This window comes from Triturus cristatus, chromosome 8, assembly GCF_964204655.1.
Source record: "Triturus cristatus chromosome 8, aTriCri1.1, whole genome shotgun sequence".
Lineage (NCBI taxonomy): Eukaryota > Metazoa > Chordata > Amphibia > Caudata > Salamandridae > Triturus > Triturus cristatus.
This window is the reverse complement of record NC_140591.1, coordinates 1,110,459,913-1,110,480,859: the sequence shown is the minus strand read 5'-3', so window position 1 is coordinate 1,110,480,859 and position 20,947 is coordinate 1,110,459,913. Positions and strand designations below refer to the sequence as shown.

The 20,947-nt window shown below is 42.3% G+C and overlaps 1 protein-coding gene across 4 annotated transcripts in view; it reads left to right on the top strand.

Moving 5' to 3' along the window:
- The window catches only part of REPS2 (RALBP1 associated Eps domain containing 2), an 856,334-nt gene that overhangs the window by 541,450 nt on the left and 293,937 nt on the right, over positions 1-20,947 (top strand). For all 4 annotated transcript variants that reach the window (XM_085622671.1, XM_085622668.1, XM_085622669.1 and 1 more), the window contains 2 exons: positions 6,600-6,663; positions 14,538-14,668. In XM_085622671.1, the coding sequence (XP_085478797.1) occupies positions 6,600-6,663; positions 14,538-14,668 (195 nt within the window). The remainder of the gene's footprint in view (positions 1-6,599; positions 6,664-14,537; positions 14,669-20,947) is intronic.

Here is a 20,947-nt window from a genome sequence, read left to right as displayed (position 1 = left end):
TCTTGAAGGGTAGTTCGTAACTAATCAGACAGGGAGTCTTTTCCATATGCCTATGCTCCAAGTCCCTATGACCCATTTGTCTCCCTTCTATCTGTTGTGTGAGGGCCGTGTTTGCATGTTTTGTGTATCCTTAAGCTATGTTGCCTGCCCGTGCCAGACCCTCGCCATGCCTTATACTTTCTTCCACTAACGAGGACCAGTAGAGAATCACTTTTGTACATATATCTGGAGTGAGTGATCATTGCAGTTGTGAGCACAGAAGTGGTGGTATCCTTCCTTTTTTTGCGCACCTGCATTGTGACCCCCTACCAGTACCTTTTGGTACACACTCTTGTTGTGGCTCTGTGGAAAAAGAGGACAGAGAAAAAGACAAAAGACCCATCTGTATCACAACATTTAACATAGCAACGGACAAAGTCTCTAAGATAGTAAGAAAGCACTGGTGCATCCTCAACAGTGGCAAACTAAATATCTCACTACCCATATTCTCACATAGAAGAGGCAAGAACCTCAGGGACATCCTAGTACACACTCGCCCAAAATCCCAACTCAAGAACAACCGACAGGTAATCAGTACGTTACCCACAGGCCATCACCCATGTGGCAACTGCAGTGTGTGCCACCTAACTGCTACCACAAAGAAGGTGACTTTCAACACAGGAACAACTTGGGAATTAAGAAAGTTCACCACGTGCAACAGCTCAGGGGTGATATACATGATCACATATAGCTGTAACCTACACTATGTAGGCATGACTACTAGAAAGGTCAGCACGAGAATATGTGAGCACCATAGCAACATCAGGTGCCACAGGGCAAGCACGAGGATGACTGCACACTTTAATGAAATGAAACACACCCCAAATGACATGCGATGGGTAGTGTTGGAACATATGACACACTGTAACAATTTAGAACAGACGCTGCTGGAAAAAGAACAAAGATGGGTGTTCAAATTGCACACAGATACAACAGGTCTGAATGATAATATCCCATAGGGACAGTTCACAAGATGAACTACACCTTGGGTACATTGGCGATACAGATATAATGATCCCAATACCACTCTGGGACTGTTTTATTTACATCACACATGAGAGAACCGGACGGTACTCAAATCACCTCCAAGAAAAGGTCCCATGACCAGACTTCCACGTGAGACCCCAAATTGCTTTTGTAACTCCACTGGCAAGATGCAAGGAACTTGCAATTACTGAACGACCGCATGCACAACCACACTAAAGCAACAGTCTAAATCCTACTGCCTCGCTATCAAACATAGGCTTTAGAGTAGTTTCTCCTCTCAGGTTGACACCACACTAACTCCACTTCAATTGATAATCTTTTAACTAATTATTGGAGGTGGACCAATTCAGGTCTCTACTTCCAATATGACGCTCGAACCTTGCCAATAATGAAATGGCCATTAACCTTGGTACATAGTCTTTTTTCATGTTCTCTTCTTTGTCATAGTCTTTTTTCAGTTGCGGTAATCACCTCCAAAAATGCTGACAAATAATTATTATTTACTCATCCGCGGTTTTACAATGCCACTAATTTAATTAAAAAAAAAAAAATTCCATCTGAATATGATCCTCCCAAAATGGTGCAGACAAAGTTCCGAAACTAGGCGGCCATTTGCTTACAACCGCGGTCTAGTCTTTACTCGCATATGAGCATGACTGGGCTTTTCCTGCCAGTATTTAAACAACATCCCGTGCTGAAGACACGCTAATATGCGGTCTGCCTGGGTACGAGTAGGTGTCATTGACGGAGGAGTGCTGAGCCAAGTAAGATCTTTTCTTCCCTAACAGGAACCCAGGATCCCCGATAAACGCTTGTTTTGTCCTCCTGGCCATGCTATGGGGAATAACTAACCAGTATTTCGCATTTACTCATGGCCCATCCCTTGACTCAAATACTTTATATACATTCTTCTAGAGTTACTACAAGCCCCTCCACCCTGGCATTCCATGAGGCACAGCGTTGCCATAACAGAAGTATGTTCTTACAAATTGTGAACAGTATGTTTATATGTTTGTTTTGTCTTGTAATATTTGCTCACGAGTGTTTCTTTATCTTTTTACCAATGTTTTCAGTGATTAACCATGCTTTCTCACAATTGAGTAGTCCGATGTGTTCCAAGGTGTCACATTGGGTACAAGCACTAATTAAATATTTTTTACTACTAAGTGCACCGACACAAACTATAGAGGAACGCATTGATTTAAGCACTGCATATGGTTTGGACCTGCCCACGTGAGAGGTGGGCAGGCAATATGCACTAATCTCGTTGTCACTTTATCTCCTTGAACAGATTCTACGAGTCTGATTTCAACTGTATGTATTTAATTTTGGTGCTCACACATTAGCTGTGCATCTGTTCTTTATTATATAATTTCTTTAGTATAGGATTGTTTTTCTCACGGAGTGGTACGCATGGGGCTGGTCCCCATGTGCTCCTGAAGAAGAGGTTTGGGGACACCTCGAAACATGTCAACCAAATACTAGAGATAGTATACACATAACAGTTATACTTCCTCCCTACTAATAACCTCTTTTTATCCATACCAACTAGGAGCAGGAATAAATTAATCGCTCACTAGCTAGGTATTTTTAGCATCACCATCACCACTCCCCCAAACACTGCACTACACATTTTTCACAAAAAGTGCTCCTATGTAGTTCCGCAAGTTGCAGCACGCCCCAGACAATTGCTGTCTGGGATGGCCCCAATGATAGCATGTCCCCTAGAGGCAACCCTTGGTGAGTGAGGGGACTCAAGAAGCGAATTTTCTCTTCTTAGATTCGGGGCGTTGTTTCGCACATTTAGCGGAAGCCTTTCCCATTGGTTAGGTTCTCTGATCTGTCATTTACAGATTTGTTAAAAACTATACACAGTCTGGAGGATGAACCTAATGTTTACCTCCATCTCCCCCCATTTTTGTTTATGATAAAATTCTTCAGCATCATAGGCAGGCTTCTTTTAACTTGGCTGGTGTGCTCCACTCTCTACCCACAGACACAACTGCCTATGTGTCCTCACGGCCTATCTTGCGCTCCACTTGTAGTAACTATGGTATCGCCATTCAGTTGTCATCCTTCATTAATCACTTTTCCTAGCCGATGATTTGCTGGAGACTCCTTATCGAGGACCGGAAATACACCAATGGGAGCCAGTGTGAGCCGCCTTGAGTCCTTCAGTAGGGCCGTCACAGTCTATGTCTATGTGCATTTGCAGAAGTAAATTTATAATTGCTGTACCCATTCTGAAAATAAAAAGGAGTCCCAACTCAAAATTCGATCTATCAACAAGGTTAATTTTCTATGTCCTTCTAATATTCGATAGATGGCGGTAATGTAAGCTTTTCTAGAAAAATATATTCTGGGGTGATAGCTAGATCTATCACTACTGAGGTTTTGATGTTTGAGAAGGATCTGCTTCATGGAAGTTGATTCACCTAAAGGCTAGGGGTCGAAGTGACTGACATCATACACTGTTTGACCTTAATGGCATCACAGGAAGTTACATCATATTGACCTTTGACACCCCTTCCCAAACAGTGATGTCACATGACCTTAAACCTGATGACCTCTCAATATTTGACATTGCTGAAGTTCCATAAAAACTACATGATTAGTATAACAGGTCAACACAGACAAATGTTTTTCTTTAGATTACACTAATGCTATAAGGTGCTCTTTATTTATATGAAAAATGATGTGTTGGTCTGGAGATGATATAGTGCCACAGATCACACAACAGCACTTGGAACGTTTTTATTTATACCCCAAACTTTCATGATTTAATAGTTCCCCTAGTGTATAACACAACAAAAAATGAATTGATAAATCATAGGGAGAGGAAAAAAGAGATTTAAAAAAAGTGGTTTTATCTACATGTATTAAATGATAGAGACTCTACATTGAATATGAACTATGTTGTTGGTTTAAATTGTTCCTTGTTGTTAATACATTTGTTTTATGATCATTTGCAAGCACTATCTCTCGTGTGAAGCACAGAGAGGTGACGTTTTTATTCAAACACATAATTTTCCATGTGTTCCTAATAATGAAATATGGCAACAGATTGTTTAGAAATGTGTTTATTTTTGCTGCATTAGAAGAGTGTCAATTGCACTGCTGACTTCAAAGCATTATGTTATGTAAACAATTTTATTAAACACCCATAGGGTGTCCAGGTGCTGAGTAATATCACAGCCCCAGTGAAAGCTGCACAAGGTAAACAGTTCTCATCAAGACACTGTTTACCTTCTGTTCTTGCAGTGAGGGCTTGAGATCATTGACAGTGGTGGGGCGTAATTCATGTCTAGACTTGTAGGGAGAGCTTGGGGGCGAAAGGCGGGAAGGTTTCCCCTGAGAAAATTTAGAATAAAAGGTATATGGTAATTTTGGAGCCCCACAATCCTCATCTTTCTGTAGTCTTGCATATAAACAAACGTTCTCTGTATCTAGATGTGTGCTATAAATTATAGGTTCACCTTAAATAATAGCACTTAACTTGGAAGGATATGAAAATAAGTTTGTTGTTTCTTCATCTTGTCATTTGTGTATAATGTTTTTGAGTTCCCATCTCCTCTTTACAGTTTTTCTTCTAACATTGGGTTGAAAGAATGATAAACCGCTAATGGATAGACACCCATGCAGAAGGTGTAATTAAAGTCAATTGTTTTTCTCTTAATAGGTCATTACATAAGTAGATGGGCATATATCTGGTGACATTGGATAAAATGTCTTTCAGAAAACAAATCCTATAGGCCCTCTGGATACCTTTTAAGGTTATTCAAAAGTTCTATGATTCTTCATGTTTTTGTATATGAGGGAGTTTGAGATCTCCTCTTGTTGAGTTGCCTTTTATGCCATCTATTTTGTTTTGGCAGTGTCAGACTTTTATATGTTGTAGTTCAAGTTTTAATCTGTTCCTTGCATGTGCCTCTACCTCAATAACTCAGCCCATTATTGCTTCAATGATTGTACCCCATTTAGCAGTTTAAGAACCAACCTAAATTTCCTCACTGGTTTCTGCCATTACCTGCAGAACTTTTCTACAGCCATGTGATACAGTTGGTAATTGTGTGCTGCCAAATTCTTGGTTGGTCTAGGTTATGTTTATACTTTCTCCAGTATTTCAGGTATGTAGTTTGTAGTAGGACAACTGATTCCCTTCTGAATTTGCTCAGCTCTTTCTGGTTAATTTTACAGGGTGGCATGTGAATCGGTTGCTCAGTGATGACATAAGCCTCTTTGTTTTTGGAAAATCTTCTTCAATGGTGGGTGAGGCGGGCACTATTGATAACTTGTTTTCTGTGGTTCTTTAGATCAACAGAAGATCAAACTGTAAAATCACACTGCAAAAGCCATCATTTTCCTTCACAAAAATTAACACTGATATTTCTAAAGAAAATAGATCAATGGTAAATCCAGAAAATTGCACTAAACCAAACGATGTGTCTGTATTGGGATTGGGACAAGTTATGTGTGGTTGCCATAGAGTCTGAGCTATGTAAAGAATTCCAAACTGGACCAACACTTAAAATACTGTAGGCCTCCCCTTACGTCACACATGCGTCAGGATTGGGAGTTGCAATTTCTACACCTGGAATGCTGTAAAGTCAAACTCAGTCGAGCAGTGAAGCAGCAGTCACAGTCTAACACTTGCCCCTGGGCATTAACCTTGGTAAGCAAGGGGTAAGTCTGAGCTCTATTTGATGAGCACTACTGCTTTACCATAGCCTTATGGCGACAATGCCAAAGGCTATTCCGGTTGTTAAAGGCTATGAATCTAAGCTAAAGGCCCAAGTCATGGATGAGGGCTGTAAAAAACAGTATACCCCAGAGCAGACGGGCTGTGATGCTATGGTAACATTCCACCCACTGAGAGTAGAATGTTCTAAATTGAACAGGGAGAAACAGAAAGACTAGCAATGGAATGTTGGAGCAGAAGGCCTATACCAGCCATTATTGGCCCTGAACCTCTCCCATTGTCTTCAGTGGAGCTCCCTACATTCCATTACTCTAAAATGTGTTGAAATATTCTTACAGAAGCTCATCATTTCCAACTTGATGTCTGGTTAAACCATTTTTGATGGCAGGCCTGTAATCCCTAGAAAATGACAGGCTTTGCTGTAGGCTGTCGTGTCATGTTTAGTCACACTCGTACAGAGCAGGGAGAAGAAATGGCTAAATGAATGTGTGCATGTATTTAGTGATCATTCTAAGCACACTGTAATCTGATTGGTTCTAGTGCTTTTATTTCACCTGAAAATTCAGAGGGTATACTGATAATGACCTTTAGGGTGATAATCTTCTTGCTTACATGCAGGTGTTTCTAGTTTAGCTTTTGACCCTACTCAAATCAGGATCTTGTGTCCAAGCACATTTTACTTGAGGAGAATGGTTCCCGTTTTTAGATTCAGAAGAATTTAAATATTATCCCACGTGATCTTCCATATAACATACATGTTAATAAAAGAACATAACCTGTATTCTCTTATCACTTGCTTTCTGTATGTTTTTTTATAATTGTGTAGGCGATCAACAGCAAATAAAAATACTTTTTGATTCATGATTTTTTACAGGTTCAGTGGCCAAGAACTTTTTCACCAAGTCCAAACTTCCCATTCCAGAGCTGTCCCACATTTGGTGAGTACACATAACTTTTAATTTTTATTTTCCTGTGTTTACATTTCTTTGTTTCTCTTACAATGTACTTAACACAACCTACTGCAAACAGTCCAACTACTGCCTACTGTGACTTTTTCAGGTACATAAGTAACAGATGTTTTAACAGGCTTTACTCAAAATAAATCAATCTGACCCTAGTTGGGGGTGTTTTTTAGATAAGAAAAATACATCTTTCTGAAACCACTGCCTGAGTCTCAACGTTGCCCATAGCCATTCTCAACTACTTTATTTGCCAATAAGAGAAGAAGTATCTCACAAGAAAAGGGGGGACCAGGAGCGCTTATACGTACAGCATACATGCTCATATGAGATCAAATCTGTAACAAGAGTATACAGTTCCTTCCAAGAGAGAGGATAAGAGGTCAGACAGACGCTAGGATAGTGGAAGGGGGTCTGCTCCCTTAGGAAAAGGAGCCCTCACACACCCAAATGGGTGTCATGCTTTATCATATGGCATGCTCCTCGTTGGGCCGGTGTTGCAATGCCCGACGGGCACCCACAAGGGGGCTCTTAGTTGGAGACATATTGACCTTTTAAAGCTATCATAGATCATTGTGTCTGGTGATAGCCACCTCACTTTTAACTAGACAAGTAGACTCATCTATTAAAAAAATCCCGTTATGAGGACTACTCAGTCTATTTTAACATGCACTTCCCTTCCCTACATACATTTACTTTCATACACCAATCTACATGAAAGGAACCTACACCCACACTATACATACAGCATTGGAAAAAGAATCTCCAGAAATTGCAGTGCCGACCCGACAAGGAGCATGCCCTATGGTGAAGCATGACACCCATTTGGGTGTGTGAGGGCTCCTTTACCTAACGGAGTGGACCCCCTTTTGCTCCCTTAGTGTCTGTCCGACTTCTTACCCTGTGTCTTGGAAGGAGCTGCATACTCTTGTGGTAGACGTAGAAATAAATTAGAGAAGAAGTCCATTTGCCTATAATATCCAGGTGTCTCCATGTCAATGAAGCACCAGCCTTCCTTTCTTGTGCTTTGCCTTTAAAAATCCATGTTCTCAGGTGTGCTACTCCAAGTCTCTTTGACACTGACATACTCTAGCTGAACACAACAAAGGTAACAGCCCCAATGGTTAAGTGAACGGCAGATAATACTCAAAGCAACACCAAGCCTTATATGATGTTAGGAGGCTATGGACAAGACAACTGTTGCTGTCATAATTGTGAAATGTGCCTTCTTACTGGAACTTCCAAATTCTTAAACGAGTCAGTGCTTCTAATGAGTCCTATTAGTTCTAAATGTTATCACAAGTCGCATCCTGGATTTGGTGTGAGGGTCTAAGAATCAAATTTTCTTTCAAATGTTCACTCATTTTGGCCAAACACTGCACATGAATTTAGGTTTGATTCTATCATGTAGTTTTGAACAGAAGGAGAAAAGACTTGTGCACACTGTTTCCCAAAGCTAGAGATGAATGCATGGACATCATTTAGGGGTCGCAGCTGTGACCCCTGGCTTGCCTTTTGTGACCCCTGGCACGCTTGTTGCGGCCCCTGGCACTGTCTTTGCGACCCCAGGCCTCAGAGGTGGCAAAATCAGTGCCAGGAACACAGTGGCAGCTCGTCCTTATGAACGCCAGTTAGGACTCCACTCTCTTTGTTTTCTCTTAATTCTTTTAGTACACTCCTAGTGAATAATATTTCATTATCCCCTATGAGTGTAATAAAAAACATGAAGCACAATTAGGTGGAATATGGCTTTCCCTGGCAGCTGAGGTGAGTAAAAACAATGCTCTTAAACATATGTTGTGTGCTCGCTTGCGGCTGAGTGTGTGTTTAAGTGAGAGAGAAAGTGTGTGTAAGTGAGAATGTGTGTGTGTGTAAACATGCATGTATGAGTAAAATTTAAGACTACCCTTGGCATTATGGTGAATTGATATATGCATAATAAGCTGGAATATATGCATAAATCGCATAGCAAATTAGAATTAAAACTTTGAGGAAATTGAAAGGTTGGTGTTTCGAACAGAGGAGCATTTCTCCAGTGCCACTAGATTTCTCTACTGACATATACTCCTTTGACTGCCTAAATGCGAGCTTAGGCATGAGTAAAAGTACACATAAGAACAGTAAACTAAATGTAAAACAACTGGATCGAATTGGCTTATAGGACAATCTAGTAGTGCCAGACGGGCCAGTCTGAATGGTCAGCGTGTGGGCCAATTTTGCGTCTGTGTGTAGGTTGCTTTTGTGGCTGTGTGTGGGCTAGTGTTGTGAATAAGGATGCAGTAACAGGTGGTTGTATGTCAGAAACACATGCGGAAATATCATCTGACATAAATATTATGTTCCTCAAATGGTGTAGATTGAGCTGCATCATGTCCTATTGTGTGTGTTATGACAGTCGGTGAGTTCTTATTTGATAATAAATCAACAGTCACTCATCAAAGCTGCTGCACTCATACCTTTCCAAGATCCCCAGGAGCTGTTCCTCCGCTAAGGCGTAGGAGCGACTCCCCACTGCTTAAAAGCAGTGCAAACGAAAAATAAAATGATAATACGAAACGTCATTATCATTTTATTTTTACTATTGCAGTTGCACTGCAATCAGCCAGGTTGTTAGGGCGGGCGGGGCCGGGCTCCCCTGATGTCTGCACCTTAAGTGCGCATGAGGGTTTGGCCGGCCGTCTCTGGCCGGCCAAACCCTCATGCGCACTGTGCATGTTCTCCACAGGCTGTATTATACAGCCTAGGTAGAGAACATGCCCAGCCTCCAAGCTCCTGTCTGAGCTCAAAACCACGGTGCTCAGACCAATCACAACGCACTATGAGGGAGAGTGCTGACTGCCTGGGGACTCCTGACAGTGACCGAGGCGTTGCTGAGCTAGGCAGGCAAACAAAATATTATTTGATATGCCCTTTGCTTCTTTTCGTAGCCTAATTGTTTACATCGTTAGGAAAAATGCCCACTAGTTTTTAGAGTAAGAGAAACATTCCCCATCTCTTTATCAGTAATGTTTTCACTTTCACCTCTACCCTGCACCCCCTAACAAATCAATATCCAAACTCCAAATAGTCCAGAACTATACTGCTCAGTGTGAACAAGCATGATAATATCACACCTATTATGAAGGTCCTCCACTGGCTTCTTGTACAGTGAAGAGGAAATTTCATATTCAGCTCCCTTGTCCATAAAATCTTATATGGCGGAGCTCCAAATTGGTTTCTATGTGATAACATAGTTTTCCAAAACATCTTTTGCAAACATCACTTTTCAATAACTTTTTTTACAATAACATATTTGTTGTGTGTATTATTTTGAACAAAATATATTTTCATGAATTTCGATCTTCCATTAACATTTTTTTATTTTATTTCTTTTTCTATATGTTTATCTTTCTGTTTGCATATCTATTTCCACTCACAACATCACTATACTCCAAACTATCTTTTTTTGTTTTGAGGTTTGGTGGTAAACAAAAGGTGTCCCTTTCCTTTATGTGTGCACACAGACATGTTTATGTTTTTACTATGTTTTCTTGATGTTCCTTTGTGGGGGGAAAGCCCTCCAAACCCTCCTTATTTTATATATATACTTTTGTTTTAGTTTTATTTATATAATAATATAATAATCCTATGTTACCCCCAAGTCTCTTCTATTATATGTTTTACATGTGCATTTCCCTTCTTTCTATCTCCACATATATTTTGTTTTATCTATGTATCCTCAAGTGTCCATTTACCATTCCAAAATATTCATATGTTTCAAATTAGTTTCAAAATATTCTCCAGCTCAAGTGAAAGACAGTAAATGTAACTTTTTGAGAATGTGTTGCCAAATTACAAGTATATATTTTTAAGCTAAATTGTTTCTTTATGCAATAGAATGCAATGATATTTTTGATCCAAGATGTTATGGGAAACTGAATTTGTAGATGTTTTTGAAAAGTAATTATTGCACAAGAGGTTTTGGGAAATTGTGTGTTTGCATGCTACATTCCTAATTACCTGTAAATGTTATTTGTCCATTATTTTACCATCAGATGTATAATGTCTTTAGTCTTATTTTACTATCCATCCCACTGACTAGTTTCAAGACATTTGAAGGAATGACCTTTCATGTGCAAGGCTCATCCCTGTGGAGCGCCCTACCTCTTTCTGTACACATAAATTTGACTTTCTAGAATTCAGGAGATTGCCAAAAATCCATTTTGCCTTGTGGATTTCTGGATAGGCCTTCCTGACTCGACATTCCTTCTTTCCCCAGGCCTGTTGTATAGATGCCTTAAATAGTTTAAACCCCATCATCTTGCAATTTATATATAACATATTTTATTATTTTTTGATTTCTATGTTGCAGAGTATACATGTCACATTTCACATATGGCATGCACATTAAAATGTCACCTTCGGTTGACTTTCCTTAAAAATGTACTTTACTCAAGATAAAGTGTACACCATTGTGCGACAGGGATGTCATCCTCTGTAGAGCATTTCTTAAGTGGTTGCACGTCGTCCACGTCTGTGGCTGTGAACATGGTAACTTCCCAATTATGGGTAGTGTTAGACCTGTCAGCCTTAGGGTAGCCCGTCCGCAATCTTTTCACCTCCGCGTTTGGCTAAAATTTTCTGTTGGGATTAGGACTCTGAGCACTTTACCACTGCTAATCAGTGCTAAAGTGCATGTGTTTCTTCCCTAAATGTGTTTTATTGGTGTATACTTGATTGACCTATTTTATTTACTTGCAAGTCCCTTGCAAGGTGGTATACCATATACCAAGGACCTGTAAGTTAAATGTTACTAGTGGGCTGTAGCACTGATTGTACCACCCACATAAGTAGCCTTTCAAACCTGTCTAAGTCCTGTCACTGCAATGCCTGTGTGTACAGTTTACTGCCACTTCGACTTGGCATTTAAAACTACTTGCCAAGCCTTAAACTCCCCTTTCCATTACATGTACGTCACCCCTAAGGTAGGTCCTAGGTAACCCTACAGGCAGGGTGCTATGTTAGTAAACGGTAGAAAATTTACTTTTATGTTTTGCATGTCCTGGTAGTGACAAACAGACCTCCTCTGATAGGTTAGCATTGGGAATTCCTTCATATACTTTTAAGCCGTAATTCCTGATCAGAGAAGAGTAGCTTTCTCCTGTTTCATATCTTTGGAATGGTAATGATAAATCCTCCTTACTGGTGAAGTTGAATCTAACATTACTATTTTAGACATGCCCCTTTTAGAAAGTAGACATTTCTCTTCACTTATTGCTCTTTGTGTCTGACAGCCTGTCTACAATACATGTCTAGGGTCGGTGACAGCTACACTTAGTGCATTCCCTCTAGACAGCCACAACACAGGAAGGATAGGTGTGTCTGAGTACCCATCTACATATATCCTGCATTCTGATGGCCTTGCCTGGGCAGGATGGAAGAGACAGGCTAACACTTCACTTGAATAGGTAGTTTCCTGTCTCTACTCAAAGGACTGAGCTACCCCCCACCCCCCATGGATAGCCTGGCAGACAGGACTGGTTTAAAAGGGGAACGTGTTCACTTCAGAGCGCTGCTTTGAAGTCACCCCCTCACATCAAAGGCACTTATGGGAATAAGTACTGGGTCTCTGTCCCCCTAACATCAGACACTTCTGGATCTTGAACTGAGCTTCTGTCAGAATGACTGCTCTGCTGTTTAAAGGGACTCATCTTTGGGCTGCAGACTTGGAAGGCCTGCTTTTCTCTTGTGTTGCCCTACTGCCTTCTGCTATCTGACTCAGCTGAAGGAGAGCTGGACTCTGCCTTCACTTCAAGTGATCTTCAAGTGCGTGTTGGCTTGTCTGCTTGAGGCTCAGGGAAATCACAATCTCTACCCCTACTCCATACCTGGCTCACTGGAAGTGGTCCAGATACTTGCAACACAGGTTTTTACTCACCTCCTGTCTACGTCTTGCAGAACTGGAGCATTGATCCGGTTGCAGGAGTAAAATCAGTGTCCTGAGATCGATACATCAGACAGCGTATCGCCGCTGCTGAGCGTTGGTGAGATCAGTGCATCCCCTCGACTGCGGGGCATAATCCGTTGCATCGCTCAAGACTTCTCGACTCTGGCACCCGTCTTCAGAACTGATGCATCGCCTTCACTGCATGGAGAAGATCGACACATCTTGCTATTTGCGACCAGGAAAGTTACTTTGTTCGCCGGGCCCTGCGTGGGTCCTGTAGCCAGTCAACACTTCCATGAGGTTGGCTGGAACTTTGACTTTTCCCTGTTCCCGCCCGACCTAAAGTAACCTTTTTAGAACTACTTGTTTCTAAGCACTTTACCGCATTTATTCTTTTAAAAATCACTCTCAACTTCTATGCATTGACTTTTTGTCATCTTGGTTTTGTTTTGTTTATAATATAATAATCTATTTTTATAAACCAGATTTGAGTTTTTCTGTGGTGTATTTATTGTGTTACTGTGTGTGTTGCACTAATACTTTACACATTGCCTCTTTAGATAAGCCTGACTGCTCTGTGCCAATTTACCAGAGGATGAGCACAGGTTATCTTTCAGTGTGTATCAAGCTTACCCTGACTAGGATTGTGGCTTCTACTTGGATAGGGTGCATATCTTTGCCAACCAGAAACCCAACTTGTAACAGTAGCTAACTTGCAAACCCAAGATCTCCCCAAAATAGTTTACCCTTAGGTTGTGCCCCTCATCAGATGACCTGGGAGACATCTACTCTGTCATGTTGTGACAGGCGCTCTGCAGCACAGACAGAAATGGGACTTCACTGATGACTTGACGTTCAATTTCTATTACAAGGCATAGCACCGAGAAATTCGTTGGTGGGGGCTTTGTCACACATTTGCCACACTTCAGTGATGAGTGCTCCTTTCATAAAACGGCCACTATTTTCAAGGTTTTGCACCCAGCCCTGTATACTTGTACTGGGATCTCCAGCCAACTCTCAGGCCAAGCCTCTCCTAGCACCAACAACCTTCCTGGTACCAGCTCACACATGGGTCCCAGCCTTATCCAACCTAAAGGGACTTTCACAGCCTCTGGGTCCCCGTGCGTAGCAACCCTGCTCCTCTAATGGTGAACACAGCAGATGTACCTCACCGAGTGCAGCCTCCCAGGCCCTGCCCTTTGTCCACACCTGTCTTCTCCAGTGATCCATCTAAATACACCAACGAAGTGTTAAGCAACCCGTCCTGTGCGTAGATGATGTGTGAGGGAGCTGTGGGTAACTGGGTGTCAACAGCTGATCACACTTCCCTTACCTTTTCCTTCTTTCTGGAGGAAGGGTGATAATTGTGACTGTCCTCACAGCAACGCCTTGCAATACAGGTGGAACAAAATTGCAACACACACCAATACATTGAAGAGAGGAAAAATCAAACAATGCATAAAAAAATATCTTACAAGACCAAATAGAAAAACTGAAGATTGCAATAAAGCTATCGTAAAGTAGGCTACATGAAAACAGTAAAGTCAGATATTCTAAGCAAATATCAAGAAGAAAAACAAAGTAATTGCAGATGGATAGAGAGAAACAAGGGACTGATAGAACACGGGAAAGAGAGGAACCTTAAAAATTGTGCCGCAAAGACAAAAATAAATAAAGACACTTCTGTTTCCCAGTGCTGATCATATCCCTGCTGTCTGACACATGCTTCTACACTGTCTTGGATTTGTAATGCACATATTTAAACAAGAGTACTTCCTGTTAGTCTTTAAAGTGTGCTATAAGCTCCTCTGATCAGTAGGGGGCACCTTAAAATAGAAGTTCTTACTGAACCTCCATCTCCCACTTACCTACAATTATTCTTTCATGCGCGTCCCTCTAAGATCTTGTTACTTTTTATGTTTTTCAGGGAGCTCAGTGATGTTGACCGGGATGGTGCCCTTAACCTGTTGGAGTTCTGCGCTGCCTTCCACCTCATTGTTGCCAGGAAGAATGGGTATACCCTGCCAGAGACACTCCCTCAGACATTGTTGCCAGCTGGTAAGCCCTGCCTACGGCCATAGCTACAGGGAGGCCTGCTAGGGCCTCTGTCCAATGTGTTTCTTTGGGACCCTACTAAATTCCACTGATGGCAGACAGCTTTCAGGGTGACAATTTAATTGAAGGGCTTCATTCATATCGAAATAAGCAGAGCAGATGAGCTAAAGGGAATACATATGGAGATCGGAGTTTACTTTTTCTTCAAGTCAGATGTCCATATTTGTATTATAATGCATATTCTGTCTAAATGGTGAGTTAGTCATTTAAGCACTTCAAAATAATAATGCCGTATAAGTGTAAAACAAGCATCAATGTAATATTTGAAATATAGAGGGCTGGAAAGGTGGCTAAAAGTATTCCTGGAAAATGTTCTGTTACATAAACTATATTGCACCAGACGATCAGGATGGCGTACAAACCTATTTCTTCTAGGAAAATTAAATACAGTGGATTATGGGTCAGAATTTTTTTTTTTTAATAGCTACCAAAGAATTAATTTTACAGCACACTTTTCTTGCCTTATTGGCTAAAATAATTACAGTTTCCCACTCCGGAGAGACCACCCAGGCCGCATGTCTTAAAAGTCCTCTTACTTGATTTACAAACGTAGGTCTTTTTACTACCCAGTTCATAAATGCTGGCCACTTTTATTTTGGTGCCTGCTACAGTCAATCCTATAGAGCACATCTGTGTGGAATAAAGTTCCATCATAGAACCTTCAGTTTTATAAAGAATAAAGCCTCCACTATTTTTCATTTGTATCCACCCAAAGCTCATAATTGGACCCAAACCATGAGGCTTAACTTCCGCCAATCCAGTCACCGCAACCCATAGTAGCATTCTGCACACTTTTTCTTCTGGTAACCACCTTTATTAAGACAAGACTGTTCAGCTTTTTTTTCAATTCTCTTTTTTTAACAAATCACCTACACCTGAAATATTCAGACGTAAGAGTGATGCCTACCTTGGGCAGTGTTCACACGCAATTATCTGCAATGAATGGTGCAAAAAAATTAGATTACCTACTGTTAGAGCTGGGGGTCTCTAGTTGGCTGAGGTAGGTACCTTAGTTAAAATAGGGACCCTTGCGTCTGGTCAGGGTAAGGAGGGACACACTCTTAGATAACCCCTGCTCACCCCCTGGTAGCTTGGCACAAGCAGCCAGGCTGATCACCAAGGCAATGTGTAAAGTATTTGCAACCACACTCCCAGTAACACAGTGATAACACCACAAATGGACACCACAATGGTTTCATAAAAATAGCGGTATCTTTATAAAAAAAGGAATACGATGAGGCCAAACGATAGAAATCCAACATATGCGTATTCGTAATATTTTGTTATTAGGCCCGCAATCACTTGTAGGTTCTTGCGGTATTAATGAGCAATTCACGATCTCTAATACAGTCCTAATGCAGTGCTATGCAGTTCGTAATGCTGATCGTAATGTAGTAATAAGACAGTCTTTAATGCAAGAATCAGGCAGTTCGTAATGCAAGAATAATGCGGTTCGTAATGCAAGAATCAGGCAGTTCGTAATGCAAGAATAATGTGGTTCGTAATGCAAGAATCAGGCAGTTCGCAATGCAAGAATAATGCGGTTCGTAATCCAAGAATCAGGCAGCTCATAATGCAAGAATAATGCTGTTCGTAATGCAAGAATAATGTGGTTCATGGTGCAAGAATCAGGAAGTTTGTAATGCAAGAATAATGCATTTCGTAATGCAAGAATCAGGCAGTTCGTAATGCAAGAATAATGCGGTAAGCCAATCTGCGCGGTCAGCTCGGGCACCACTAGGCCCCAACAGCAGAGACAACGGTCGTAAGCTTAAAGGGGTGGCCCTGGTACTGCTGGGCAGGTACGGGCCGCTCGGGGACTCAGTGCCTCTAACGCGGTGCAGCAGGAGAGAGATTGGAGCACTCCTGTACTCCTCCTGCACGCCTCCCCAGGCCACACACACTTACGGCTCCCGACTGGAGTGTAAGCCTTACCTGGGGGGGGGGGTGCGCTTCCTCGCTCTCGCTCTCCGCTCGCCGGATGTCCTGCTGGGGGATCCCGGTCACGTTACGGCTCAGTTACTAGGTGACGCTGTAGCCGGATGGGTTATGGCGCTGCCTTCTCCTTCATTGACGATCTTGGGCAGATTCCTTTTGACAAACAACGATCACGATCCCTTTCACCTTGTAGCTTCCTTAGCTTCAAGAAATCCTTTAGCACGTTGCGGCTCAGGCTGGCGACGGCGATCTTTACTCACAGCCTCAGTTACGGTAACGGCTCGGGCCACAAACAGCAATGCACCAGCGTGGACGATGTTTCACGCTGCTGGGGCAATGCGGTCACAGGGCACCTCCTAAACAGCACCACAGACAACACGGCAGTCTCAGGCGTGGAAAAAGCACACGCACACAGTGTCGCTGAGACACAGTCCTTAGTTTCAAGTAAGCCTTTAGCACGTTGCGGCTCAGGCTGGCGACGGCGATCTTTACTCACAGCCTCAGTCATGATGACGGCACGGGCCACAAACAGCAATGCAGCAGCGTGGATGATGTTTCATGCTGCGGGGGAAAAGCGGTCACGGGGCACCTCGTAAACAGCACCACGGACCACACGGCAGTCTCAGGCGTGCAAAAAGCACACGCACACAGCGTCGCTGAGACATACTTGGAAACTTTTATGTTCTTGAGTTTCCATAACAGGGGACCAGCTCTCCTCTGGCCCTTGGAGACAAGTTAATTCAGGACACAGCACACAGCAAAGTCCTCTCAAGCAGGGGGACCCAGCACACAGCAAAGTCCCTTGTCCTCTCCTTAGTCAAATCAGCAAACTGCAGGCCAGCCCCAGAACACACAGCAAGGGCAATCCTTCTCTTCAGTCTCTTAAGCTGTTCTTCTTTGGCAGAGGTTCCTCTTGATCACAAAGTAGTGTCAATCCTTTTTCAGTATGGATTTCAGTCTTGAGTTCAGGGGTTTCAGCTCTTACAGTTATATCCCTAAATGCCTTTGAAGTCTTTGTGTTCAAGGGGCTCTGACCCCGGTCCAAACAGACCTGGATGTCTTCCTGCCAGTGCACACCCTCTTCCTTTGATAGTCAGGGTCTGGGTTCCAGATGCTCAGCAGGAGGTGGATCCGTCCTTTGGTGGCAGCAACACAGCCCTCTTCACATCCAGGGGGCTACTCCTCCCCCACATCAAACGCAGGCCAGCCTGTTGCCATCTCACCTACTCCTCCCTGGGGTCAGGACACTTCCCAGACTCTGTCACATCCAAACCCAGACAGGCAATACACAACCAGGCAGAGGCACACAGGATGGTTTAAGACAAGAAACCAGCCACTTCTAAAAGCATTGTTTCTAAACACACAGTTCAAAAAACATCTTCACAAAAAGATGTGTTATTAAATTCTAAGTTCAGGCACACTAAACTCCATCTCTCCATCTTATGCCTATGGGAAGATATGCCGTAACCATGGGACACAGCATTTCCCATTCTGTCCTATGGGCAAGATGGCCTTGCAACAGTGAAAAACGAATTTGGCAGTATTTCACTATCAGGACATGGTACACACCTCAGTTCATGTCCTACCTTTCACTTACACTGCACCCTGTCCAGGGGGTACCTTGGGCCCACTATAGGGGTGTCTGATGTGCATAAAAGGGAAGGTAAGGCCTGGCAAGTGCACTTGCCAGGACAACAAGGCAGTTAACAAACTGTGCGCAGGCACTGCAGTGGCAGGCCTGAGATCTCTTCTTAGGGCTACTTGTGTGGGTGGCACAATTAGTGCTGCAGGCCCACTAGTAGCATTTGTATTACCAGCCCTGGCACACATAGTGCACTTTACTCAGGACTTTACTAGTAAGGGAAACATACCAATCATGGACAACCAATTACCATAACACTTTATACAGGGAGCATTTGCACTTTGACACTGATCAGCTGTGGCAAAGTTCCCAAAGCATCTGAGTCAGCAGCATAATGTCAGAAAAAGGTCTTGGAGGAAGGCAAAAAGTTTAAGGAACTTTAGCCAAAAAGTGCCAAGTTCAACACCTACCTAGATCTCTGGCTTCAAATATCCTTCTCAATCCACATAACTGACTAATATCCACCACTCAAATTACTTTCATATTTCTCTATACTAATTCACCACTGATCCTTTATGGATTCCAGAGTAGCGTGCTACTCGCTGAAAAAGCGCTTCAACACCTTGGGTAACAAGCGCTATATAAATGCAAACCTTTTTCCCTCTTCTATCCCTCCTTCTGAATCCAAATAACGGACTAACCTATCCACCAGTCAAATTACTTTCATATGTCACTATACCAATTCAATACTAATCCTTTATGGGTTCTGAAGTAGCGTGCTACTCGCCAAAAAATAGCTTCGACGCCTCGTAAGTGCTATATAAATGCAATTACAATACAATACAAATATCTATAAGTATTTGTTTTACGTAGCACTGAGTGTTAATCGCAGAAGCACAAGGCAAATAATATATTTGCTGCTGTGGATCGGCGTTTGATAAAGATCTCCCGACCTTTTCATGTACAAGGGCTTTTGCCAGAAATATTTGTAGGCAGAGGTAACAACAGCCCAGAATACGAGAGCCGAAGGCTGAAAGCACAGCACCCACCAGCGCAGCGAGCACGGCTGCTGGCTCGTGCCAGGAATTGGAATTAGTACCCGGAAGTGTAAAATACACTCTGCAACTACCTGAGGTGTACGTGCCTGGGGCCTGTGGGTCAGATATCAAAGCTGCGTGGGTGTAGAAACAAGCACGTGACTGCTGCCTCGACCAAACAAATCTATTGTGGATAAATAATGTTAAGGCGGGCTTCGAATGTGACGTGCGAAAAGAAAACACCCCGCTGATAACGAGAGGAAAGGTACAATGAAAACATGCGCAGCCAATTAAAATTCGACTCGGCACCCTTAAGAATCCATATGCTTGCAATAACGTACCCCACATGCCTGACTGATGCTCCGCTATTATGTTTGCACCCACAGTTTGTGACTAAAAGGTGTGCCTCTTTTATTCTCCTAACTGTGCTGGTGCTGAAAATACTTCAGAAGGAATATATGAGGCCTTGTGATTGATTTTATTGGACTTCAAATATATCAAATACACACATTTTATTGAGAAATGCAGAGCATCTTATTTTACATTTTTCCTACGTTATCATGGATAGCGGTGGGCGAAATTGTCTTTTCATTCTGCATACCGCAGCTGCGACTCCTGGCACAAAATCACCTTTCACAGAGTATTCTGTAATGATTGAAAATAAACATTGAACTGCAGGAAAAATTGCTGGCCTGCATCCGCAGTTCAAAGTTCTCAAGGCTCACCTTACCCTGTTCCCAGCAGAGGGAACTGGGTAAGGCGAGCTGTGAAAAAAGTTTCCAGCACTGACGACAGAATGATGCGAACTGCAAATGTGGCCATACCCTAGTGTGATTGACGTCAGAGGTGATATACAGAAATGGTTGGAGAGGGTTCGTTAGTGAGCTAAACTGTCATTTGGCCCAAGTGTTTGGCTTTGTCTGAATTTTATTTATTTAATCTGTAGAGCAGCTCAGTTAAAATCAGGGCCACTGGAATTTTTGTCAGGGTAACACCAAATTTTGCAGTAGGGTTTACTAAATTATGCGGCAAGAAAAGGAAAATATATGCGGCATAATACGGCACATTTATTCATAGTATTACTTGATGATTTTGTAATTTTTACACATGGTAATACTGTCTGGTCAAAGATGTCACCTCATTAGTACCAGTTTGGCAACCAAATACAGAAATAAGCAACTTCAAGAAGACCTGTTGATCTTTGTGACAGGCCTTCTTCCACTGCGCGTGAACATATGCTGCAATGTTTTTAGTAACTTTTGATCTGTTTGAGCTAGAAACAATTTTTTTGTTAAAATCTGCAGATTATGCAGCAGATGATAGATTATGTGGCAACTGCGGCAAATTCATAATTATGCCAAAAAACACCACAGCTGCACAATCACATAATTCTAGTGCCCCTTGTTAAAATGCACCTGCTGTAACTAATGCTGTCTGCGCTTTTCCAGCTAACACCCACACACTACACCTGAGCCATGCACCCACTAACACCGATTCTCTCACTAAACCCTCTGGCAAAAGCATTGCTTCTGCACAATTCAAACCTGTATTGCACATGCACTAAAAGAATCTGACACCCACATTACACCTGCATCCATCAGTACTTGCCCTCATTATCACCCAGTGGCATCTGCACTCCACTCTACCTGCAGGCACTCACACTGC